Source organism: Empidonax traillii, unplaced genomic scaffold (genome assembly GCF_003031625.1).
Source record: "Empidonax traillii isolate 1590-97213 ecotype Southwest subspecies unplaced genomic scaffold, ASM303162v1 scaffold227:size730986, whole genome shotgun sequence".
Classification (NCBI taxonomy): Eukaryota; Metazoa; Chordata; class Aves; order Passeriformes; family Tyrannidae; genus Empidonax; species Empidonax traillii.
Window position 1 is genome coordinate 113206 of NW_020955420.1, and position 26233 is coordinate 139438.

At 39.7% G+C, this 26233-nt stretch overlaps 1 protein-coding gene across 3 annotated transcripts in view; it reads right to left on the minus strand.

Annotated features, from left to right (window-relative positions):
* Positions 1–5733: 5733 nt before the first annotated feature.
* Positions 5734–26233, minus strand: part of NRP1 (neuropilin 1) — a 113591-nt gene continuing 93091 nt past the window's right edge. For 2 of the 3 annotated variants that reach the window (XM_027887992.1, XM_027887990.1), the window contains exons 13-18: positions 24475–24534; positions 17244–17381; positions 13054–13328; positions 12478–12571; positions 10828–10887; positions 5734–9482 (exon numbers count right to left, since the gene is read on the minus strand). In XM_027887992.1, the coding sequence (XP_027743793.1) occupies positions 9193–9482; positions 10828–10887; positions 12478–12571; positions 13054–13328; positions 17244–17381; positions 24475–24534 (917 nt within the window). In that variant the 3' untranslated portion in view covers positions 5734–9192. The remainder of the gene's footprint in view (positions 9483–10827; positions 10888–12477; positions 12572–13053; positions 13329–17243; positions 17382–24474; positions 24535–26233) is intronic. The other variant, XM_027887991.1, reaches the window with a different exon arrangement.

Genomic DNA, 26233 nt, shown 5'->3' on the forward strand with positions numbered 1-26233 from the left:
GTGCTTTCAGCAAGTATGTGCCAACATGAAACCACAAAGGTCGGACATGTGCTGAGCTGCACATTATATTTGAAGCCCAGAAGAAGCAGCAGTCTGTATTAAAGTTCACAACCTGTGGGAAATGAGACTTGATTAAAATAATACAAGTTGTTAGCTCTGGGATGGCTCTTTATGTGCAAAGAACAAAACCCACCACATGGAACTGTGCAGCATGAAAAGCACTGAAATCTTCTCATGTGCATTTAAAGCAGTGCTTAGCATTGTAATGAAACACACGGTTCAGTTATAATGTGGGGTCAGTAATGCAAGGAGCAAGAAGTATAGCGTTAAATTAAAGAAAATGAGAGATCTGACTGACTATCAGTTTAGCACTATTACTCATGATGAGAAGTAAAATGAAGTTCATGACCCCATCTACTCTGCCTCTACTCTCTGCTCCTTCATGTCCTTCATCAGGAAGCACTTCCTCAAGGAGATTCATAAATCCATAGTTTTCTCCAAGGAATTGGCACACACTTATTCTAACTCTTCTAACCACAATACTTCTGTAAACAGAAAAAGAAAAGCTGCTACTCTGAGGCAAGTTACTACATCCTTGTACTAACTTGTGAGATGTCTAGTATTTTTCTCTTAAATTAGATGGTGACATCCTTACAGCATTTCTCCATGCTGTCTGTACAGTGCTGCACACATTTGCATACAGTACACGAAGAAACAAATAGTGCTCATATTAGGTTATAAGGACTATTATAATGCATATAACCTATTTATTACCCATAGAAATAAGCTGGTAATGGTTTGTTTTAACCTAAGAGCAACCTGATCTTTTCCAGAAAGCAGCTACCATTTAACTTTTCGTAAGCAAGAGTACTAACAGGATCTTTGGTAAGACACTTAGGCTATGGAGAAATCTATCTTTTGCAATAATGGCTATTAAGAGCCATAAACTAATTGTAGATAATGGCCCACCATTCAGCAGCAGTAATTCAGCCACTTTATCAAGATATATGGTTTTAAGTTGACCACTTTAAGACCTCAGTACGCATGAAGAAAAGGGAATAGATTGTGAAAAGACTTGTTAAAAGTAGCAAAGATGATCCTTAGTCACCTACAGATTATGGCACTGAAAAAAGAGTCTAGATTGCAAGTGAACTTTCAACGACCTTCTACTGCAAACAAGATAGTGATGCAAAACAACCAGCAAGCCAGGAGAGACTAGGGTAGCAAAGCAGCACGAGCTGAGTGAATGGGAGGTCTGGTCCCACACTGGGCTTCCCAAGCTGGTAAATGGGAACTGGGGTGCTCTGCACCATGCAAGACAGAGTGTGGGGAAACATGGCTCAGTTGGCAGGTGCCGTCTTAAGAAGAAGAAAGGCCTAAGATATACAAGATGGAGATAATATGGTCAACAACAATAAAAATACATCTAAAATGTATGCCAAGGGTACAAGGTGGTATCATTTCCTGCATGTAACTGTTCGGAGAACGTGCAAAGGAGTTGGTGTTGAGGGTCAGTGATCTTTCACATGGAGGGTGGTGTCACCCAACGTCTCCTTGCCTCCGTCTCAGAGCTGCATGATAACAGTAGGGCATGAATTAGTCAACAGGAGCTGTAGGTGGGACTAATCTGTAGTTCAGTTCATTCCTTGCTTTGCTTCCCATCCTCTGAGGACTGATTAAAAGAGAAACTAGTAACTAGAACCTAGAATATGAAGGTCCTTTCTGATCTACTGTTAATATGAAGTATTTTCCCGGTTTTCTTCCATTTTGTCAGCTGTGATTGGGCTAAACCAATACCTTCACAACCTGCCTACTTTGATAATCCTGTGCTCTCATCACTATGCAGACTTGTTAAGTCTTTCCAGATGTTATAGGGTAATTTTTAGAAGGCTCCAGTGACTGTATCCTTAGTGCTTCACAGACATCTCAGATACTACCTCCAACCTGTCTGGTGACTTTCCTCTTTATTCCACAAAAACACATTTCAAAATAAAAAGAAATTTATTTTTCTTTACATGTTCAATTGACTTTTTTCAGTCATATAGATAGAAATTGGACAGCCTTTTTGTTGTTGTTTTGTTTTTGGTTTTGTTTTTTTTCTTTCTTTTTCTTACTGATAGAGCTATGGGAAACATAGTCAAATCAGAAGGTTAAAAGGAGACAAAGATAAAATACTGGGATCTAGTTAGTAGTCTCAAAACGCAAAATGAGAGTGACCCACTGACCCACTCTGGTATGCTAACAGTTATGAAGCTAGTAAGTAAATATTTAGTAAGAAGATTGATATCAATATTTAATTAATGCAAAGATGTCAGGCTCCAAGTATGAATCATTGATGCTCCCTGAAAGGTAGATTATCTATTAAAGATGTAGTGTCTGGGTCTTGGACATGGAGTACACATCCCTGGCAAGGATGTGGAAGAGGAGATGTGGGATGAAGTGGGCTCTTCTCTCCTTTGACATATGGTATGTGGGGCACTGGCTGGGCTTATTTTGTGCTGTGCATGCCTTAGTAATGCATAGGGAGAGATCTTCTAAAAGTATTTGAGCAGTGAGGGAAGCATAAATTGCACTACAGAAAAATATATTAACAGTAGAAAATCACAAAAAGCAGTAGTTTGGCCCAGGTAATTTACTTCTGAAACAAGTGGCATAAAACAATGTTTCAGAGGGAAGGGAATAAAGGTTTCCAAGATGAAAATGGTTCATAAAGAATGCCAGTCTATAGCCCTGAGATGCTACCTGTGTTTTCCCTTTTTCCATGACTGTGAATTTAGAAGTGCAGAGGAGCTACCAGAGACATTTCTGTACTGCAGATATTTTTTGAGAATTGTGAATGGGGTTTTTGTTATTTATTTGTTTGTTTTTCTAACTGGGGAAAAATGAAGTAATTTAACAAGGGACTTTTCTGATAATTCTCTTTGCAGCTCATGCCACTTGAAGTACTTCTTTCCTCAGGCAAGTCCTTCATCCTCCAGGCTCTCATCATTAAATCCCTCAGTCTAAGTTATGACAGCACCTGACAAACCCTGCCAAACATTTTCGTTACCTTCTACCCTTGAGAGCAACACCTGACCTCTCTCTTGGGTATCAACAGTGCTCCAGTAAGATTACAATTCTTTTTTCAATAAGACCCACCTCACCCATTATAGAAACACAACTCTGTAATAAAACACAGTGCATGGTGCACAGTGATGCAATACAATGACAGGGACATGAATCAAATGTCTGAAGGATGAATAAAAACAATGTAAATTTAAATAGGAGAATATGATTATTGAAGATGGAATTAGGTTTGGACACATGATAAGACTCCATCCATCTGTGAAAAATGCCAGAAGACTTTTTAATGAGATTTTCAGTTATAAACGTTGAGACACCATCAGTCCTGAGGTGATAAGATTAGAGCTTGATTGTGTGTAGCTATGAGAATGAAAATGTATATAGAGAACTGACCTACTGTGGAAAAGCAATTAGGGAGTACAGGGGGACTAATCAGAAAATAAAACAGCTATGCAATGTATCCCATGGCAAAAAAATCAGATACACTCTGTTATAATTTAACAGACACTTGTAGATAACATTGTGGTTATGGGTGACTTGAGGCACAAAATGGTATAAAAGAAGAAATTAAAACTCTAATAAATTAATGTTGCTTGAACCAATATGCTGTGAGGCATAATGTATTGCAAAGGACGGGACAATTAAGGAATGGGAAGGGAATTACTTCTGGGATCTGAAAATCAAACCCAACTTTGACATTTGACTTTGATAAACTGGTTTAGAAGAATTGAATTGGAAATGGACTAATTGTACATAAGAAAAGACTTATGAGGGTCAAAATTAGAGCTATATTAGTACATAGCTGTTAGGTCTTTGTATGCCTCATAAAAGGAAGGTTATAAGGATGGAGGACCTTCACCTCCACTGGGGCTGGCTGGCAGCTTTGGTCCCGTGGGCAGGTTTGCACAGATTGGTCCTGCTGCCATTTCCATGGTGCCAGTGGGCCGTGCCCACCACCCACCACAGGCCAGTGGTGCTGCCCCCCACTGTCCTGGACCTCTGCCCTGTGCTGTGTAATAGCATTTTACACCCCGCCAAAAGTAAAGGAAATGGGACTGACCATGTGGATGCTGGATCAGGGATGCTCCATTTGATTGGTGAAATGATAGTGGGGTTTGCTTATTGCTACCTGCCAAAGAGCCTTTTTACAGACCATGACCCTAATATCTGTGCCTCAGAGCTATGCACTCCTGGCACTGCTCGTCTGTAGCTGACCCATCTGTTATTTCCATCTGCTCTTCTTTTTCTTTCAAGTTTAAAAGTTATGTTCTGAAATGTAATTCAGATCCCATTGCACTATTTTTGTCTTTCCTTTATGCAGCCTATTTACTATGGAAAACTGAAGATTTAGTGCTAAGCACTTGTTAGCTTCCAGGCAAATCAATTTCCCCTAAATTAAAGACAATTTTCTTAACTTTAAATACTTGTCTCTCTTTTCTGAACTTCATCCTCAATGGATTCACTTTATAGATTTCTTTTTTTTCACTAATTAATTCCATTGCCATTTATTTTCCCTCAAAGAGCCCCATGGCTGGTTATCACAGAAGCAAGCAGAGTGCAATGAAGTACATTTCTAAGGAATTTAGGTTTAGTGATTTTATGGACAACAACCTTCACAACTGCCTTTTGAGAGCAATCCCTACTCCAATCAGAAAGCAAAGTTTTGCTCAGGTGCTTGCTGTAGTTCCATCTCATGTTTTAAACAGATACCCACAACGCTGCTCTCTTGTCAGGAGACTAGATTCAATACATCCTTTTCAAGTGTTAATGATGATCAAATATATGGTAATAAGTACAATATTTCTCCCAGGAGTGGTAAAGTAGCTGAAGTAAAATGTTTGTACTCATTCTAATGACAACCTGACAGTATGTGCTTATTCATGTGTGCAATGTAAAGAAAAGATTTGTCAATCTTTAATGTGCAGAGTACTGAGTATTAAAAAGAAACAAATTAGGTAAGTATTGCATAAACCAGGAAATGTGCCATCTATAGCTTCTGATCTGAATGCAAACTTCTTGAAGATCTCCCCACACACAGTCATGTGTTCCACAGATGAGTTTAGCACCCAACTGAATGCCAAATCAGGCCAGTGGGCTGCCCTGGCTCCATTTGCTCCCATCAGTAACTTGTTCTCTGCACTGGAAGATTTGGCCATGGTTGGGTAAGTCCCAATGACTCCAGTGGAAATTTGCTGGGACCTTATTTGTACAAACCTTACCACCAGAGCAGAGACTTAGCAGAGCAACACCTCAAAAATGGACATTACTTGGCAGTAAATCTCACCCCCCACCCAAGAACAAGCCACAGGGATGGTGTAACACCCGCATATAGGGTGTTACATTGGGCATCCCATGGCATAAGAGCAGTGGCAGCAGATTTGTCCTCTTAAATTCCTGCTGCTTGGCTAAAAGTTAGGTATGTCATTGAAGTGTATTCCACAAGGAGAGAGAACAGGGCAGGCAGGAGTGAATCCCTCTATCCTAAACCATGAACTGTGTAGTCCGTACTGTCCCTCACAATGAACGAACACATCAAGGTGTCTGTTGAAGCTGCCTACCAACAAACGTAAGTGGGATTAAAACACTGTGCTTGTTGCAAGATGCTAAATAAAACCAGCCATTTAATAATACCAATCCATTTTAGTATAATAAAATACATCAGCTATGGGATATTTTATGAAAATGTTTAATTCAACTGTTTCTTTGGAATGTAGTAGTCATAGTTTGGAAATTTAAGTTACAGTTCAGTTCTATGTGTTTTTTCTTTATGCTACTCAGTGTCTGAGAATACAAATGTCATTTAAAGTTAAGGCTTCGCTGTTCATTTTGAAACAACAATTTACAAGTGTCATATTGTCATAGAAAATAAAAATTTCTGTAAAAAAAATTTGCACAAAGTCTTATGATGGTACAAAACATGAAGCAATAATATACCAGTAAAATGAAATCATTTTACTACTGAAGATTTTTATAGTTTTTCAATAAAGAAAAAAATATGTTATTTTACACTTTAAAAATTATGAAACAATCTAAAACAATATAAACTGAACATTTTGTAACACTGCCTTTACAAATTAATAACTTTATAAACATATAATTCTTTTAAATATATTTATCAGTGCAAGATACTTTTCAATGTAAAGTTGCAGTATCATTTTTCCTTTATCGAAGGGCAACTTTCATTCTATTACCTTCAGAGAAATCAAATCTTCAGTGCTAGATCGTCATTATCATAGTAAGGTCTGAAGAACACAAAGGAGATGTATTTCTTTTTATGTTCACTATTATCAGTACGTTAAAAGAAGGAAAAAACCCACCAACCACCAGCATTTCTGTTCAAATAGATCAAGACCAAGAGCTGGTCCAGAATCCATTGAAATCAGTGGGAATATTTCAAAAGGTTTTGGGTTTGGGCTCCCCAATGGGATTTTCTCTTCAAGGCAATATAAGGATATAACTTTTAGTCAAGTTAGTAGACTAGAAGTTTTTTTCAGCTAAGGAGAGCAGGCCCTTAACTCCTGACTCACACAGTGGTGGTGTGCTGAAAACAGTTTTGAAAAATCCTTTTTTCTTTGGGTTAATTAACTAGCTGCTGCAATACCATTATGGACAAATTACAGTGTTAGAAACCAATGAAAATTCTACCTTTTGTGAGTTAGTCACTTGGGACATCTCATGGACTAATTTTTAGGCAAAACTTTCAGGTCCTAGGTGCACTGTCTCACCTGCTGGAGGACCATAGATTGAGAGGCTGGGGAGGTAACTCTTCCGTGAATATAAGGTTTGATGACCTGACGTGGGTGTTCAGATTTTCCTGATAGTCATTGCCTTTAGGACTCCTTTGAAGTAGCAACTGTCCATATTTTTTTCTATTGGATCTTCCTTTAAAATATTTTCAACTTCAAACCTCAATTTGTACCTCCAGTTTTTTCTTCAGTTTCTGGGTTATTGGTGGATTTTCTACATACTTCTCTTTTTTATAGCTCATATTGGTGAAATTATATGCCTCAAAACATTTAGTTGATAAATAAGGATGGATTCTGTTGCTCCATATAATTCAAGGCTGAATTAGCCCTTCTTTAATCCTAATCCTGGACAGGATATTTCATTGCTCCTCTACAAAAGCAATTTTGGAAAAGACTAACTCATAAAGTCCCAATCACTTCCCTGACTCTACTCAGGAAATTCAATGATGAAAAACATGCATTCAGCACTTTGGCAGGATGTTCCTTTACCCATGTTTGCACTGGGTTTATCTGCTGGTTGGTAGATAACCAGGGGAAGGTGGAAGCTGCCTCCCCATTATGGCTGTGCTGTGTGCAGGTCACTGCAGAAAACCCAGGGGCTCCCCTTATGAGAGGAGTGATCCCCCTGCTCCCTTGTCACCTCCTATGAACCCCTGTGGGAAACATGCTCTTGTTTCTTTTTACCCTGTTGGACCAGCTGCCTAGGCTGCTGAATATTATTTGTCCAATAATATCTGCCCTAAAATATTTTAAAAATTGCCACATAATTGTCAAACACATTTTTTTCCGACAGCTTATAGTACTCAGTTCACTGAATTGGTCGCTGTCTATACTTCTGGTCAAACAGAAACCTCCTGGTATGAAATGTCAATTGGACATAACGTGATGGTAAGAACATACCCTACATGCACTGTGGGATTTCGTTCTGCCCTCAGTACCCACGGTAAGCCCAATTAGCATTGATTAGCATGAAAATACACGTACACTGAGAGAACAGAACTCTGAGTTCAGGTAGGGGCAGGAGGAAGAAAGTTTCTCATTTTAAAGGCAATCTTCTCAGTAAGGGAAGCATTTTCCCCAGTGTAATTAACAGGCAAGCTGTTCAGGATAAAAGACATGTTCCATGATATCAGGAAAAAAGATACTGTCACTTTATGCTGTTAAGAAGAAACCCAAAGTTCGACTTTGGAGGATAAAGTTAAGAATTTTCCCTTATTTTTTAACACAAACTCTAATAAAATCCTTTGCCACTACCAGCAAGTTAAAGCTGAAGTTTTCTTTCCTTGGCAATGGCAAATGCTTATGCAACCTACTCAGAGAGACAAAGAGAGAAAGAGAAGAGAAAGGAGAGAGATTTTACATTTGAAAATACATTCTATATGAAAGAACAATAAAAGGGGATATTGCAGCTTTATACAAAAGGGTCAAGAGACATGAAGTTGAAATACAGAAAGCAGAACAATCGAGCCAGGTTGTCAAATCTGATTAGCCCTTGCCTTGTTGAGGCTGTTTTCTTACACTAAAATATACTTTTCTTTTAGTCAGTGAGCCATCAGAATATGATTAAAGACAAGGGCATAACTGCAGAGAAGCTGTAGTTAATGTTAACACAATGAGAAGCAGTACAAACAAAAAGGCACTTGAGAGGACATACACTAGCCAGTGCCAAGGACTTTTTTTGTTTCATTTTTAGGCAGTACACTTGGTTACCAGTTGTGTCTGATGATGGCACATACTCTTTTATGGAGTTCACAAGCACAAAATTTAGTACAACACTGAAAAACATCAATAAAATTTGACTGTATTGCTTCGTAAACAGAGCTGACACACTATACCGGTACTGATGCAGCAGTACTTTCAAAAACACCCTAACCCTTCTTTGCCTATGCACAACACGAGCAATTATACACAAATACAGGTGCAGAAGTCCACTAAATTGCTGTTACTCCAATATTTTCTGGGCACTGAGCTACAGACAGCATGTCCTTCCAAAGGACCCCACTGAATACATTTTGTGACAGCATCTTGGATTTTGCACGGTAAAAACAAAATTATCCATTAACAGAAAACAAAAGAGAGGGAGAGAAAGAAAGACAAAATGAACTATAAGTCAATCATACTTGGTCTCAACACCAGCATTCGATTATTTCAAATAAAACCAACAGAAAAAGCAGACTGTACATGATTCAGGTTGTTAACACATATTGTTGTCCATGTTCATCGGTTACACACTCATTGAAGCTCCTGAGAAAAGCTTGGCTCAGTGTCATCAATGCACTTTTCAGCCTGTACAGTAAAAGATCAACAGTTCCCCAGCACGACCGAGCTATGTCCTTCCATCCCGATTCAGATTCTCTGAAACTTCTCCAGTCGCTTTATACCTTCATGCTTCCGAGTATGAATTCTGTGTGTTTAGTTTATCTTTTTTCAGTTTTACACCATCGACCAGTTCAAAATTATAATTCTCCAGTGCAGACAAGTTCCTCTCTGACATCCCATTGTGCCAACAGGCACAGTACAGGACAACTCCACAGATGGCTCCTAAAAGCACCCCGAGTGCACTCATGGCTATGATAGTAATAAGGATTGGATCTAGGGTCTTCAGGACATTGCCTGGTTTCCTGGAGATGTTGTCATCATAGTCCTCGCCCATACGGTATGGAGGTGTAAACCCTGAAATGGAGTGAAGAATTGCAAAATTTTCAGAACCAATCTTAGTTAAAACTTTGTTTGATGAATTGAAATTTTTGAGAAAGAACATCGCTTTTTATTTGACCTAAGTTTCTACAAAATTTTAAAACCTAGCTTCTTGGAGGTAGTCATAAATAGCTGAAAACTACAACATGGCCCAAATAGTTGTTGATTTTTTCCAGACTGTTCTCTGGTCTTTTAATTTGCTGCCTATTAGTAGAGGTCTGATTCTGCCTTGGATTAAATAGGAGTCTTATGGCAAATAACCAGGCCTTTTGATTATATTTTACCAGGCTGCAGTATTTAGCTCAAAAATGTTAATCAATTCCTATTCAGTTCAGTGTGAGAGTTTATAGCCTAAGACATTGGTAGGGAATGTCCAGCCATTTTGCATCCTTTCCACTTCAAAGACTTTAGGATTGGATCTTGAAGTGGAAATAGTGGCACAACTACAGAAGAGCACTCTGCCCCCTTGTGTAAAATATTCACTGGGTGTATTTTTTCCCTCAACTCTTTCAGTTTACGAAAATGATCCAATAGCAGCTAACCCTGTAGCTGTTGCAAGAAAACCCCAAAAGTCTTTTTGGACAAACCCTCTTTCATTGAAAGCAATTACAGCAATCCCATTGACTGTAACAGAAAAAAAATTAACATTGCTTGAAAAATGCAAATATATTTTATTATTGGGACAATATGACAATTATGATCCATTTAATGATCCATTTACAGATATCATCATTGAAAATGATAATGCTTTGCTAGACTGGTCATAAAATGATATTTTCAGCCAGATCTGTGAAACAATTAGCCTGAAGAGTTTTGAGCCCAATTACTGAGGCATGGTGTGAATCATAAATTGTAAGACATAATCATAGGGCTTTCTACATCAGTGGACAAGCCTTCTAGATAACAAAATATTGAGGAGCTAAAAAGTGCATGCATATATATGTATATAATGTAACAAACTGTGAAATATAAAATATACAAAATATATAAAATATATAAAAGGTGAAAATATATAAAAATAGATATAAAATAAAATAAATAAATATATATTATATATAAATATTATAAAATATATAACATGTAAAAGGTTTGAAATAGGTAAAAATAATAAAAAGTTCAGAAGATTATATGACATAGAAGAATAAAACTATTGCTTCCTTCAAATAAATTTAAGCCTTCTTAGTATTTGATCCAGATAAATCAAAACACTTTAATACAATATGCAGTTGAGAGAGAAAATCTATAAATAAATGAATGTAGGAATTTACACAAAAAAAAAAGTTAAAATTAATTCCCTACTAAAAAATAACTCAGTTTTTACCTGTTTGATTAATATCTGGCTCTTCTTCTTCATCTATTTCATTCTCCACATCAGTTGATTCTAATGAAGCAAAAAAATTGACATTGATTATTAGGGTTACAAACACTGATTGACTACCATGCTGGCAATAATGGTATAGCAGATTTTCCTGTGTCAGAGCATCATTATGGTGGCTTGACAGAACTGTTCATTATAATGGGCTCTGAAAATTAATGGAGGAAAAAAGAAAGATTAAAAAACTCCTCTCCGCCAGTCTTGGCACAGTTTTAGTTATCAGAAGGGGTTTTCCATGCCTGGAAAACAGAAATCAGTGTGACGAATTAGCATCTCATTCACTGTATTTACAATTTTGGAGCCCAATTCCATAACACTTCATCAGCATAGGCATAGTTAATCACAAGAACAGTTTCACTGGCTGCAGTGAGACCACTCGTGTTTGGGTTTCAGACTGAGCTTTTGGATTTAGCTTCCTCAGGCCAGAAATCTTTCCTCAACATTTTGTTTGAAAAACCAAAACATGGGAAGGTAGGAAAGGAGTCAGTTTCCTTTCTCATTTTGGAGTCAGGCAAGTACAGTCACTGTGGTCCCAGCACCCTTCTTGGCACTGAGGACACTGCAGGAGGACCAAGCACTGTGTCCTGACTCTCTTTCCTGCTAACTATCACTCTGGTGGCATTTGATGAACCTAAGAGGTTAGACTGTGTGATAAAAAGAGATTGTACAGTTTTCTTATCCTGCAGTGAAATTACCACACAGCTGAAGGCTGTCACGTTACCCTTAAATGGATGGTAGCTACAAAAGGTGAGGAGCACCCTCTATTATTGCTCTCAGCCATGTTGCCAACTCACATGGCAGAATTTTATCTCGCTAAATCTAATAATTTATATTCCCTCTTTTACATAAAAATAATTGCTTCATCTCCACTGTGAAGGACAGCATTCAGTGCTTGTGTTTATCTGGGGCTGCTGCTGCCAAATTACGTGCAGTATGCAATGTGCATATGATCAGCAGTGACTGGAATAACCCAAGACTGGCCAGAAATAAAAGGACTCAAAGAGCATCTCAGGAATAGCCTGGCTCAGATGTGGGAAAGGCCATGTCCTAACATTACTTTGTGTCCTGCATGTCTGGGAGCTGACGACTACAGCAAATGAGCCACAGCAAACTCAGAATGACAGGACAGTAGAGGGACAGAGCAGGGGCCATTTCACCCTGTCTGCTTATCCTGTAAGGGCTTGAAATGGTCCTTTAAAAAACAATTTAAGTAGGCTTGGTAGTAAGTGATGTAAAAAGGGTGAAGAAATTTAATTGGATTTTGAACATTAGTTAAAACAGGGAAGAGCATTAGGAAAAGCAGAGAAATTTAAAGAGGGCATCAATATGAAATACAGGGAGATATCTGAGAATGTGAACATGCTGCGACCCATGCCAGGAGGATGCCAGTTCTGATCCAAACCACTGCCATACTGAGGTGACACCAGTGACACTTACTATGAATAAAGCTATGGGCTGAATCAGAATGTTTTCAGTGGAAACCTTCCCATATAGCTAATAATTATCTATCCCTTTCTCAGAGAAAAAAGTGGCATCAAAACAAAATAAATAATGTTTTGGATGAGAATTCTCTATGTTCTTGTTTTTTACACTTACTTCGGCAATCCTCTTGTGCTACGTGATTGTCAATTTTAATATCATCCACAGCAATTCCTCCAGTTCCTTTTCCAATTTCTCCCTCAATAACCACCTGGCAAAACAAGATAATATTAACATTGTTTTCGTGTTAGCACACAATTGCAGCTTTCAGGATTTCTTAATTAATTGTTAACACACATCTTCACCTGCCATGATGTCACATCTACATGTGCTTTGTTTGTGGCCTGAAAAATCGGCATTGCCTACCTTTCTGAACTTATACATGCAAATGTAAATTTATATACTGTCATAACTTCATTACAGACTTCTACATCAGCAATAACTGTGGCAAAGAGGCAGCTTTGTGACTGATGATAAACGATTTCTAAAGTATTTATTTGTCCTTTGATAACAAATTTCTTGCATCACTGTAGTCTGAGATACCATGAAATATTTCACTATTATTAGTCACAGCAAGCCACCTCATCTGTAGGTGTAATACTGTCTACGCAAATCCTTCAGTGACATCTTTTGCTATGGTGTATAAAACATGACCTCAGCTCCGGTCATTCGGCAGGGAGCAGCCAAGCTCACCTGGTAGTGTTTCACAGACTTGTGAAGAAGAACACGTCCTTCCTTCCAGTAGTTTGCCTGGTGCCCACTCAGGGTCCACAGCACCTGGTCGTATTCATCCGGCTTCTGGTATCGCAGTTTGATCTTCAGGGTGCCCACGTGTGCGCCAGACATGTGGTACCAGAAAGTCATGCAGTGGGCAGAGTTCTGCGAGGAAATCACCGGGCTCAGCAGTCGGGCGACTTTGCCTTTCTGGTTTTCATCAGCTTGTGAGTAAATGAAATTGCCATCTCCTACTGTGACAGAAGGACTGTGTTAGGAATAGCCACGAGTTTTAATTTTCTTTGTTAACACAAGAATCCCAGACCACCCCCGACCATTCTGCTTTCTTTCCATGCCGATGGGTCAAGCATCACAAACAAGAGAGTCAGAGTGGGTTGTTTTGGGAGCTCTAGGAAGGCTCATAAGCTCTAATGAGAGTGCCCCCAAGATGTTCAGAGGGCTGGAGCACCTGACCTATAAGGGTAGGCTGAGAGAGCAGGGGTTGTTCAGCCTGGAGAAGAGAAGGCTCTGGGGATCCTTAATTGCTGCCTTTCAGTAAGTAAAGGGGACTTACAATAAAGATAAGGACAAACTTTTTAATAGGGCCTATAATGACAGGACACGGAGTAATGGTTTTAAACTAAAAGAGGGTAGATTCAGAGCAGACATAAGGAAGAAAATTGGTGAGTGATGAAACACTGGCACAGGTTGTCTGGAGAGCAGTTAAATGCCCTATCCCTGGGAACACTAGGAGCAATGTGATCTAATTGAAGATGTCCCTATTCATTGCAGGGGACTTGGACTAGATGCCCTTTAAAGGTCCCGTCCAGGACCAAAACCATTCTGTTATTCCATGATTTCCTCTTGTCATCTCCTGTGCAGTTCACTGGGATGCTTTGTGCCGAGAGTGAGCTGTAAGAACATGCTCACTACATGACACACACAAGGCATTTGCTTTTGCTCAGGGAAGGAGGCAAAAGCTTGTTTGGTGTGACAGCATATGCTCCATTACTCAGCGTGCACCTCCTGAAGGCAGCCAACACTAGGCTGGCTAAATAAAAGTCCCTGGGGCCTACTCTATGGTAATTGTGCAGAGAGCTATTAAAAAAACCTCTTTTTACAGTAAACTGTACTTGAGAAGGCAAGATTAGAATGAGGAGAACACTGAAGGATGAAATGGCTTTGAATAGCCATGGTCAGAGATCAGGAACTGAGATCTAAATAGTGTTCCTAAATGGGGTCGTAGGTGGTGTCAGACTTACACTCTTGATTTTTTTAACAATATACTGGGCACTATATACTTGTGAGCTGTTTCTTGAAAGGGTAAGATTGTGGCTGGAACTTTCAAAGAGCATAATGGATTTACACGTGCTGAAATCTGAACACCTTATAACCCTACCTTGGAAAATTACTTTCTTAATCATGCTGGGAGAGATGCACGTGGGAGTGTGATTAGTTTGGTAACAGAAAATTGCTTAGCAAGATACTGACTATAGTGAAGTGCTTCTGATTTACACAGGCCAGGCATTCATTCTAGTCAGCTTTTGAAGAGATTCTTTGCAGGGAATTATGGTGGAAAAACATGAAGTTCATCCTGGTGTGTTTAAGAATAGACTGCATGTGCAATGCACTCACAAAAAAAGATGGAGACAACATTTATTGACATTGGTACAAAGTTATTTTGAGAATAAGAAGGAAAAAAGTACTAATAAGAAATACTACTTCTCAAATACTGAAGTAAGTGTACACTTCTCCAATGCTTATACCAAGTGTACATTTCTCCAGTGTTTACACCAATGCTTAAAGAAAAGAAAATTAAAAAGAGGCAAAAGAAGATGTTTTGCAAGGGTGGTCTTTTATCAGCATTGGCCTTTGTTTATACATGATATTCTTGAATTTCATGTGAAATAATGTATAATTGATACTTGTTGGATTGCAGTGGTATAGTCCTGTACCAATGAAGATGGGAAGATGAGCATTGTTACTCTGGGAAGCATAAGAAGGGTAGTAAAAGGTGAAACAAGAACAAAGAGGAATGGGATAAACCCAGTGGGTGGAAGAAGTGGGCCTAATAAATGAGAAAGGAAAATGTTTCTAGTAACGTGAGACAAGGATGTTTGGATTTTTCTGTGGGCAGTTCATAGAATCATAGATTCATAGAATTCTATGATTCTATGTTTCTAGTAATGTGAGACAAGGATGTTTTGTTTGGATTTTTCTGTGGGCAGTTAGAGGCATCCTGCCCAATATGCATGTTGAAGCATCTGGTTTTTGAAAGATTTTTACAGGGAAAGATGATATTAAATTGTCAAAAAAATTTATGCCTTTTTTTTCCCTCTGTCTTATTGCAGTAACATCTTGTCTAGCTTCTTAAGCAAGAGTGGTTATATCCATATGATCTTTCCCACTTTGCTTCTGTGCAGAGAGCAGCACAACATGTGCAAACCTCATCAAAGAATGGTAATAGGGAAATCCAGAGGGAAGAAAAAAGGAAAATAATCACAGCATTAGGATGAGTGTCTCAGTTGGAAGACCTAACACTGGCCAGATTTAATCACAACATGTATAATTTGAAGTGACATACAGTGCATCCTGCTGTCTTAAAAGAATTGCTGTTGAAGATGAATTTTGTGAATTTTCTTCAGCTTTGTGCATGTGGCTGAGAAAAAGATGTGTCTGGGAGTTGCTCAGTGTGGTTCTCCCAACACATAGGGTGGCCTTGCTATGTAGTGGTGACACTGAGGGTTTGTTTGGGACATCAGTGCCATCCAGACTGCTCATGGTCTGCATTCACATCCACTCCACTCATTCTGCACCTGCTGGCAGGTGAATGGCAAACCTGGCAGGTGAAGGCACTCTTTAAGGAAAATTTTGGAAAATATTGAAAGTTAGGGCAGTAGGAGAAAAAGGGGCCTGTAAGACTTACTAAAGCTACAGCTCATGGGACAAATAAGTTTTCTGTGATAGGAGGGCCCAGGGGAAACAACAAAATCTCTTTTGAAGAATATAATTTCTTCATCTCTTGGCTGAAGACAGGTTCAGTCTCTCAGTAATCTTTGGTGGCAAAGTGCAGATAGCTCTCATTTTCAGAATATTATTGCAGAGCTGGGTCAGGAACTCTGTCTTCATTGTCTTAATTAGAGCCTTACTTATGCATGCCTTTTAGATTTTGTCAGTCTCTGGCTAACATAGCTTTTAACCTCTTTTCAATGTCAGATCCTACTGAGCCATTTCACTTTACATCAATTTTTCCACCATTACAGCCTTCACTTCAGCTAACTGCATTTAGTTAATTTGATACCATTTATTTGTACAATGCCATTTATAGTCAAAGTATTACAAGGTTTTTTTTTTTCCCTGAAACTACTGTACTTGTCTTAAGATTCAATTGAAAGTGTCTCAGAATTTAAAAAGTCCAATTTTGTCTAATTTCCTTGTCATTCTCATTAGGCAAAGGGTAGCAGAAGTGGGAAGGGGGATTCATCTCAACACATTTGATTAATCTGCACATATGCAAGCGAGAACGCTAGAGTGAGAGGCTGTGCAGGTCACACAGTGCCCTCCTTTCTCCACTACCCTGCAGCATATTTATTGCCTAATTATGCAGAGCCATGAGTTAGATGCTACAAAACAAACCAATCAATTTCCCAGGGTGATATTTCTGGAAAAACTGAGTGCGAGCAAAGGATGGCTATAATCTCCATCTCCTGCTGGAAAGGAGAAGGGCATGGTAATACATCCATCAGGGAAGTTTCACTTAGAACACCTTCCTGTGGTGGGTAGTCCCTCTAACTACAAACAGGAATAAAGTGGGGTTTGTTCACGGATGTATCAGTTGGTCAGTGATATTTGCAAAATATTTGTTTGTTCAGATGTTTTTCTACACCAGATTATGGTTATCCAAAGGCAACTCAGGGGAATAGCTTAAGTTCCTGACAATAAATAATCTTTATTCCCCAGCAAAAATATAATTACAGTCAGTTGTAACTACCTATAAGAGATTAGGTGTCCTAGAGAACCATCTTTTTGACTTTACATACTTTAGCTATAATATGCTTTATAATACACTTCAGTTAAATTCTCTCTCCTGTCATTTTGGAAGACATGCTGGTATTAAACAGAACAATCTCTTCCCATGTAAAATGGCTAAATCATGAACTCATGATTACCTGTGTGGTCTTGAATCGGCCCGGTTTTGCTGGTCAGGATTGCCCACCTTAAATCCACCTGGTTGTCGTGCTCCCAGTGGCACAAAGTCTTTTGGGATCCCCAGCCAAAGGCACAGTTGAAATTGTATAGTGGTAGCTCTGCAAAGAAAGAGGGAAAAGGGGGAACAATATCTGGTGAATAATTTTGCACTTCAAACCAAATGCATAAAATTGTCCATTAAGAGAACCATTCCTTCTTAAACTCTGAGAAGCCATAGCAAGAGCATCCCTCCTGGGAAATAGATGAAAACCTACTATTTTCTGCAAATTATGTGATTGTTTCCTGACTCTTTATGACCAATATTTTAGGATTTTTTTTGTGGTTTAGATTGATTCTTCTGATGTGCCCACATTAGCTGCTAACCACACTGTAATATATATGACTCACAAAAAAAGATCTGGCTTACCTATCAGATATACTTTCTGATATTTCTTTGCTCTGTAATGGTGCAACGTTTTGCAACAACTTGCAATGAGATTTGGACAAAAATTAGACAAGACAGAAACATTAGTGGAATGTCCTTGGCAAGGGAAGAATTTCGGGTGAAATCTACGTGGCTTCAATAAGGAACTCATTCAGCATCTTCCAGACGGTTAAGAAGGCCCACAAGATGGCAGCATTGAAATGGACAAATTGAGAGGGAAAAGGGACAAATGTGGCTGATTGCCAAATGAACTCAAAATAAGCTTCAAAACAAGCTCTGCATAAAACAAGGGAAGTCTGGCATTATGGTCAGGATGAGATCATATCTTGTCTTCAGCTCCTTTTCAATTCTGCCCAAAGGTTTAATACATAGTAGCTTATTTTCTTCAACAGAACTTGGAATTTAAATGGAAAGATTATATGAAGATAGCATATAAATCCCTTGCATTTCTTATTTTCAGAAGCAGTTTGAAATCTTTTGAGCTTTCACTTCCCAACGCATTGGTGTGAACTTTTATCTCACCTTGAGCAATGACAACTCCCAGTAGAGCAATACCCTTCCCACAGCAATGTGACCAAATCTTGGAGTCTTTTCTCAGGCATGACTCACGCCTTATTAAAGGAATAATTTTGGTTTACTTTAATGTGATGCTTTGTGCAAGTATGAACTAAGAACAAAGGACTCTGTGCTCCCATCAATATCAGCTCTGGGGTAAGAACTGTGTGTCTTGCCCATTATTAATAAGAAAAGCCAGGAAAGATAATGCAACCCCTAGAATGAGTTTGTTTATTGTGGGAAAATAAGGAGAAATATGGGAAGTGTGTTGAGACCTGTGGTTGGCCAGACCTTTGAGGTGGAGCTCTTCCAGTCTGAAGAAGCAAAGACCTGCTCCATGTAGTGAGCTGCCAGTGAAGACTGCAAAGGCTTTTGAAGTCACAACCCAGATTTTAATGGAAATTAAACTAGAATAATCATTTTATCAAGACAGAGAAAACCTCAGGTGAGTAGGTTGAGACAGAATGGATATAAAAAGGGTTCATCTATCATTCTCTCCTTGCCTGCTGTGTCCTTTTTTGGCAGGTCCTTGCTCCCAGACATAGTTTTAAGTCAGCTCACTGGATTCCTGCATTGCAGCCACTGTGCCCTCTCTCCTCCTGCCCCTAGAAAACTTCATTCTGTCAGCAGAGAGGTCTGAGCACGGCAGTTCCTGCGCCCTCTCCTCTGCCTGTCAGTGCCTTGGCTGTGCTGGGGCACTCTCTGCACTGAGCTCTCATTCTTCACTCCTTCCTTTCATCCTCCCCATCCCTCCTGCCTCCCCCCTCTCTCCCGCTGGCCTCCAGAGGGGTCTACTCCACATTGTCACGAATGCAGCATTGTAGATGGGAACAAATGAATTAAACAGATAATGTCTGGCACGGGAATTCAATGTGGAGTAAAGATGTTTCCTGGAGCACCCTAGCCCTTTCTAGGAAAGAGGCAGATTGTGGTGAATAATCTCTCTTTGGGCTCAAAACATTGAAGAAGCAGAGCTCAGTCTATGCACATAAGTGCAGAAAGGCAATCCATTATGTCTCTTTCTCCAGTATATGGGATTTTTTTTCTAGACAATGGGGCTAAGATCAAAGACATTTGCCCAAAAGGGGACATCTGAAAATCAAGGGGAGTTTTTAAAGAAATAGAATGACATTGCAATGAATTAAACGGTTTTAAGATCATGAAAAATAGCCTTTCATTGTCAAGGAGGCCTAGGGAGAGCTATATTGCATGGCTTTGACATCAGAGCCATGAGACAGAACTTTAGAAAAGGTTTTAGAAAACGTAAGACAAAATTAATCTTATTAATCCCAGAGGATTACATCATGCAAAGCTAGTGATAGCCTGTGTGGTATTCAAACCACAGGAAAAGAGAACAGTGGTAGATAGATCACATTAATCTGAAGATATCACACAGCATAAATGAGAACACAGCATAAACAGATTGAAAGGACTAGTATTGTTCAACTCTGAATAAAAATAAATAGCAGAATGCACAAGAGAAGTATGTAAATGAGTGAAGAATCCAGAGAAGAAAGAATACAATATTCTGTTTTCTCCATTTCATAGCCTAAGAACTGTGAGATACCCACTGAAGTTCAATGTGGATCAAAGGAAAAAAATTCTCACATGATGTGAGCAGTACTTGCTCCCTCAAATGCTGCTAAGGCTGAACACAATTCAAAGAGAACTGGGCACTGAAATGAATAAGGAAAATATCCAGAATTTAATTGTTAATTTTAAGTGCAGGAAGTGACAAAAGCCTTTTGCTTTATGCTCTGAGGACAGCTCTGAACATTGGGATTAGAAGGAGACTTTCACAGCAGAGCTAAATTTCACAGCCCCATCTAATAAATAGTTTCTTACACCTTCATTTGAAATATATAGTCCAGGAAATTGGCAAAGAGCCTAAGTCTGATATGCTTTGGCCATGCCTGTGTTCCTTGGCTTCAGACTCAGAGACAGCATGGTGTAGCATAAAAATGAACTTGTTTTCCATGCAGAAGTTTCCACTGAAACCGAGAAGACTTTGACCAGTAACCTGCTCTGTTAGCCATTCCTTGCTAGGCTCCTATTGTTTCCTGAAAAGCGATTGTGTTAATATATTCCTTAGACAATCACAGCAGTGGGACTGAAGGTCAAAGACAAACCATTTCAGAGTGCTCTTATTTTATGGGCTCCTTAAACATGCCATCTCTTATTGCCTATTCTCATGTCTCTTCCAATCCTTCTCCTGGGGACCCATAAAAAGAAAGACAGACCTGCTAGCCAATTAATAAAGGACACTTGTAACATCAGGATAGGTTCATTAAGGTTCAGCATGGACAATGGATCTGCCCCAGCAAAAGACAGACTAGTTCAACATTTCTATTAAAGGTCTCAGGGGGCTGATACAGTAGCTCACAGCAAGCTACAGGCAATCTGTGCTCTTTGTCCTTGAACTACAGCTTGGCAGCTCTGGTGGAAGGAAGGAAACTGGGGACAAGTAGCATTTGTTGTGCTCCCTCTGCAGAGCTGGCCCATTCCGCCGCTAGGATAATTCTCCTGCCAATAGGTGATTGATCTCTTGGTTTGTGTGTATTGAGAGGATGAAGAAAACCAGCTATTATGTAATCAAATAGCAGCAGCTCAGACGAGAATCTGAGAGGGAGGTGTGACGAAATCCCATATGCCTTTTTCAAGATGTAGGGTACGTGATACTGAATTAAAACAGATTTATCCTCTCGAAAAATAACCAACAGCTGTACTTCTTGACCACATCTTGCTCACAGCTGGAACCATTACTGCACATGAACAAGAAAGTAATTTGAAAATCTAGTTGAGTGAGTTTCTTGCAAGTCCATCAATCTTCTGTGGCCCACAGACTTTGACATATTTTTATAACTCCTCCAGCAAGAGGCAAGAAGGAGCAAGATGGCATTAAAAATTCTATGAAAGTTCTCTTATAAGATGCTCTTGCCAAAGGGTAAATCAACATTAAAATAGGAAATCACAAACATAATTTGAACCACTTCAAAGTAGTATATGGGGTTTGTCTCATATTTGCATTTCACCCTTTTATACCATTTATGCTGGCACAGAATTACCTTAAATGATAGTAAATGATAACTGCTTAAATACCCCTTTACTGATGCAAAGTTTCCCCACCATAAATGAGAATCAGACCTGTTTTACCTTTATTTCTTAGCATAGATTTTAACTCAAGATTTCTTAGTTATATTTTTCTGGCATAGCTGTTACATGTTCAAAAAACAAGGTACCCTACTTCTTGTAATAGTCTGCTTTAAAAAGGACTCGACTTACACACTGAGAGCATATACTGTAAATGAACAGCTTGCTCTGCATGTAAATAGTTAGGAGACAAATAGTCCTTTAGAACTGAAAAAGATGTGTTCAAAAAGACTACAAGTTAGCAAGTCTTAAGGCTGAGGCCTGAAAGGTATTTACCTTGACAGACAGATTTGTTAAAGGCATCTTTTTAAATTTGAGGAGGAAAGTAGATCCTCTCTTAGAAAAAAACAAAAAAACAACAAAACAAAACAACACCTTAAAACATTTTTAGCAGTTTGAAATCTCAATCATTTTTTATTTTCTTTCAATTCAATCCCCTTGAAATGAACTCTAAAAGTTGCCTTGATGGAAAGCTTGTTTATACATGGAGGCTTTCCAGCTATTTGCTCTTAACTGTTTCCATAGTGTATGAAAGCTGGTTGGAATGGGATAATCTCAGGCTCTGACACACGCAAGCACGTTAGTCTGGGATAACAAGATTAGGGGTGTTTGCAGGCTTGAATGCAGGCAGCAGGACAGCGATACACGGTGTTGGCACCTATTGCAAAGTACCTGCGCCATGGCAGGTGCTGCTACTGAGGGGGTTGGTCAGTCTCTGTCCCTTCTCACTGTGTCACGAGCTGCTGTGGCCAGCACTGGCGCCGTGCAGCTCGTGCAGGGTTACCCACTAGAGCCTGCAAACTGCAACTGATCTGGAATAGCTCTTTGGCTTGGAGTTCATCATTTACCTCACGGTGCATTAGCATCTTAAGGTAAACCAGGCCTTAGAAGGAATTAAGGCCAAAGCTGAAGGTTCAGTCCTTGATATGTTAAATTCATACCTTGTTCAGCTTGAGAATAGCTGAATGAGTCCACTTATCCTCAGGCAGCTGAGGGCCAGGGGCCCCCTGAGCAGCCCTGTAACTTCAAGGGCAGTTTAAACTACATTATTTGTAGCTGACACAGCAGACTCTCTCCCAGCTGCGTGGCCCCTCACTCCAGTGTGCTCCATCGTGCCAGCCAGGTCCAGCCATGCCCCCTCAGCAGAAGGAAATGTTTACACCGCCCCCATGCTAGGAGGGGTTTCCCCATGTTGAGGGAAATTTCTGTCTGCCCCTTTTTGGGAGTTTTTTGGCTGGTTTTCAGTGAGGGATTATGAGGCAGCTGGAAACCTTTATGTCTTAAACTGGAGATTCTGGAAATCTTATTCTTATTTATTAGCGTCTGACTGATCTCTATCTACGATCTTTGTAATGTGCTGCCATGTAGGAGCCTGGAGTTTGGGATGTGAACTCGTCCCTTATTCCCCGGAAGGAAATGGTTCCTAACAGCACAATGCAGGGAAGTAACACTGGCATACTTTGAACAGAGCCCCAGAAACTCCTTTAAAAGAAAAAAAAATCTTGGCACATCACGGAGTACGCAAAGGTGGTGCAGGAGGGAAGTAAGGAGAGAAATGAATGTATTTTAATCTCTGGCAGTAACAGCCAAGAGAGTCCCGCCCAAGCCAAGGGGATTAAACACAACCTGCAAACTCAGCTTGCACTAGAGAACAGGGAGCGAAACTGTATTGCACAGAGGCACTTTCTAAATTTATAATTTGCTTAAATGCCAGAAGATACTTTTAAAAAATCCTGTAAAGAAATCCTTAATTCATCAAAATAGAAACCTAAAAGATAATTTCAGACATAAAAAATAGAGTGCTTTACTCTAAATTCGTTGCACAGAATCCTTTCTTCCTTTGCATCCCCCACCCCTTTCCAAACTGTGGGATCAGCAGCAGCCTTCCAGCCCTTCAGCAAGGCTGACTGTGGAAGAGCAGGGTGGAGAGATGTCCCATGAGGGTGGGCCAGTTCGCTGTTGTGCTTCTCGTTGCACCACAATCCCCCTCTGTTTATAAAGCAGGGTAGAGCTAGAAATAGTGTATGCTGACTAAGCCAGCTGGATGACCCTGGAGACAAATTTTGAGGAGAGTAAAAGCACTGGCCTCTGCAATATCTGAATGCAGAGGCCGAGAGTGGGAACAACGTCTTAGCTAAGTCAGCTCTATCTCTTAGTCAGGTCGACACCATCACTGTCCTTTAGGAAACTTTTGCATTATTAGTCCCTTTCTTTCACTCAAAGCAAGAGTGAATTGTTGTCACATGGTTGAGGAAACAATGATAAACACCAACCCTGTTAATAAATAATTTGCCTGACTGAGCCTGACTGTGCTTTAATGGAGGAAATGGGAGTAACTGAAAACTGACCTCTACCGCTCCACAGTTATGTTGCAAAGGATTTTTAACTGGTGCTCATAGTTTTTCAAGTTTCGCTTTTCTGCCCAAATCTATCCTCTCCCCCAGTTCCAGTAAATTGTAAAGAATATTAAAAAAAATGTTATGAAAGTTGCGGAAGCAGCAAACTAAGGAATTTAAAAGCTGCTAGTTATTGTATTAAGTAAAAGGACTCGCTGCAAATGACAACTTGGTTTTCCCTTTTCAAGTTCATGGTAGTGGTTTATTTTGAGAAAACTTGCTAGAAAACAATATTGTAAAACTGCCAGCTCTCTGGTGGAGAAAACTGGCAAACTTTACTTGTCTTAGTTTTGTAAAACCACGGATATAAATAGTGAGTGGGCCTGTGCGGCTCTGTTTTTGTTTTCCTGGAGTTTGCAAACACACTTTGTGTCACTGACATGCCACATTAAAACAGTGCACTGTGTGATTAAGTTAGTTTAATTTTGTCAGAATTTGGCATTTGCTGATGCAGAAGGAAATCTTGTTCTCTGCTGTGTCTACATGTGGATGAAAGGAATAAAATATTTACTGTACAGAGCTAAGAGACCAGATGCTTCTTTACTTCAGAGACTTTTAAGGAATGGGAAGTCAGGAAGTGCTGCAATTCATTATTTTGTCTCTGGCATGAAATTTGGGTATGGAATTTATTACAGTTTTAATAAGAAGAAAGAATTCTTTTTTTACCTGGTTGTAATGTATTGTCAATTACTGTTGGCTTTTCTGTATTCAGCACTGTAGTCCCACCTGGAAAAGAAATTATGCATATTATGATACATGGGACACAACAAACGACACAGCAGCCATTAGGAATATCCTATATATAAACCTGAAATATTGCCATCTTTATTAGACATGTAGGTAACTGAGTATGTGAGCTTAAGCATGAAAACATGACATCAAAGATCTGGTTTCCTTTATCAAAAAGGAACACGAGAACTCTTCATTAAATAAACCTGTATATCTCTGGAGTCCTTGCAAACTCCGGCTAAGTAATCCTCACCATGTCCCTGTGGCCGTCCTTGGTTTATAGACACAAATTTGCTCCAAATGACATGGGGAGTCAATGACCGATCTTCATGGTACCTCCTAGGAGTCGTTATTGTGTGCATTTACTCATGGCATGTTGTTTCTTATATCACAGACGTGAGGTCCTCCAGTCCCTGCCATACGGTTCCTCCTCAGTTGTTTCATATGTTGTTTCATAACTGTGTTATGAGACCAGCTCACAAGAGTACATGGGAATTGCCTGACTTTAGGATCTAACCTAAGTCAGGTCTCAAAGTGGAGGAGGAATTAAAGACCTCCTCTTTGTCCTTTTCTTCAAGCAGATAAACAAGAGGTGAGTGGGATCATGGCCCTCTCCTAAGCTCACTAATCATTATTTTTAAAATACTTGACTTTTTAAAGCAAGCCTCATACTATTGATAAAGGAAACAAAAAGGAAATTAGCACAATTATAAATGCGCAGTGGGGTGCTGATTACCAGTCAATGGCTCCTCTTTTCTCCAGCAAGCAAGTGCTTAAAGCATTATAGAAAGGATGACTATGATGACTCCCAATGAGAATGAATGCCTAAGCTGTATCAGCTTTATGTTTGTGAGAATAATCTGATGGCAAATGCTATAAGCCACGCAAATAGAGTAGCTCTGTATGGGGTCCAAATAGAGCAGGAAGGAATCTGGCCTACAGCACAATTACAGTTAATTGCAAGGGAGGCTTCACTGTGATACTCACATATGGGCAAGTGCTGTCACGAAAGCGGCTCTGACAGTCGTACCCACGAGAATGAGGGCGCCACACTCGCATTGAGAAAGGATAAAAGGGGGTAATGTAATGTAATGTAATGGCCAGTCTTTGCGAACGAAGAACCAGGGAAGGTCTTTACACCTTCCAGCCTGCGCATTGGATTTTTTAGGTGAGACACAGTGTGTGCGGAACTGAGCCCACCCTTTGAGGTTCATCTGCCGGGGCCAAGCGAGCTTGGACGGTGGCAGCGAGGTCCTCAGGATGTAGATGGATTGCCTTACGGGCTAACGAGCTCCATCTGCCCAGGGAGGGGCCCCGACTGGGAATTGAACCCGGGTCTCTGCAGTGACAGTGCAGTGCCTTTCCCCTAGGCCACCAGGGGCTCCCAATAAAAGGGGGTAAGGCACCAATAAAATCCCCTCTGCACTGCCCTGATATCCTTAACGGGCCACAAGGCTTACATAATTGCCTTCTATGCATTTTGGCGGAAGAAAAGCAAGTTTACAATTGATTTATTGGTTAAATCAGTTCTGTGCATTTTAGTGTTTTAAGTAACTTCAGAAGCACAATTCAGTGTTTCTCCAGGGTCCAGAGCAACTGGGCACGCACTGCCTGGGGGTTTCTAGGTGTTGTAATAATAAATTATATTAAAATGTCTGCACCTTTGTATAAGTGCAATGTAGTAATTTTCAATATT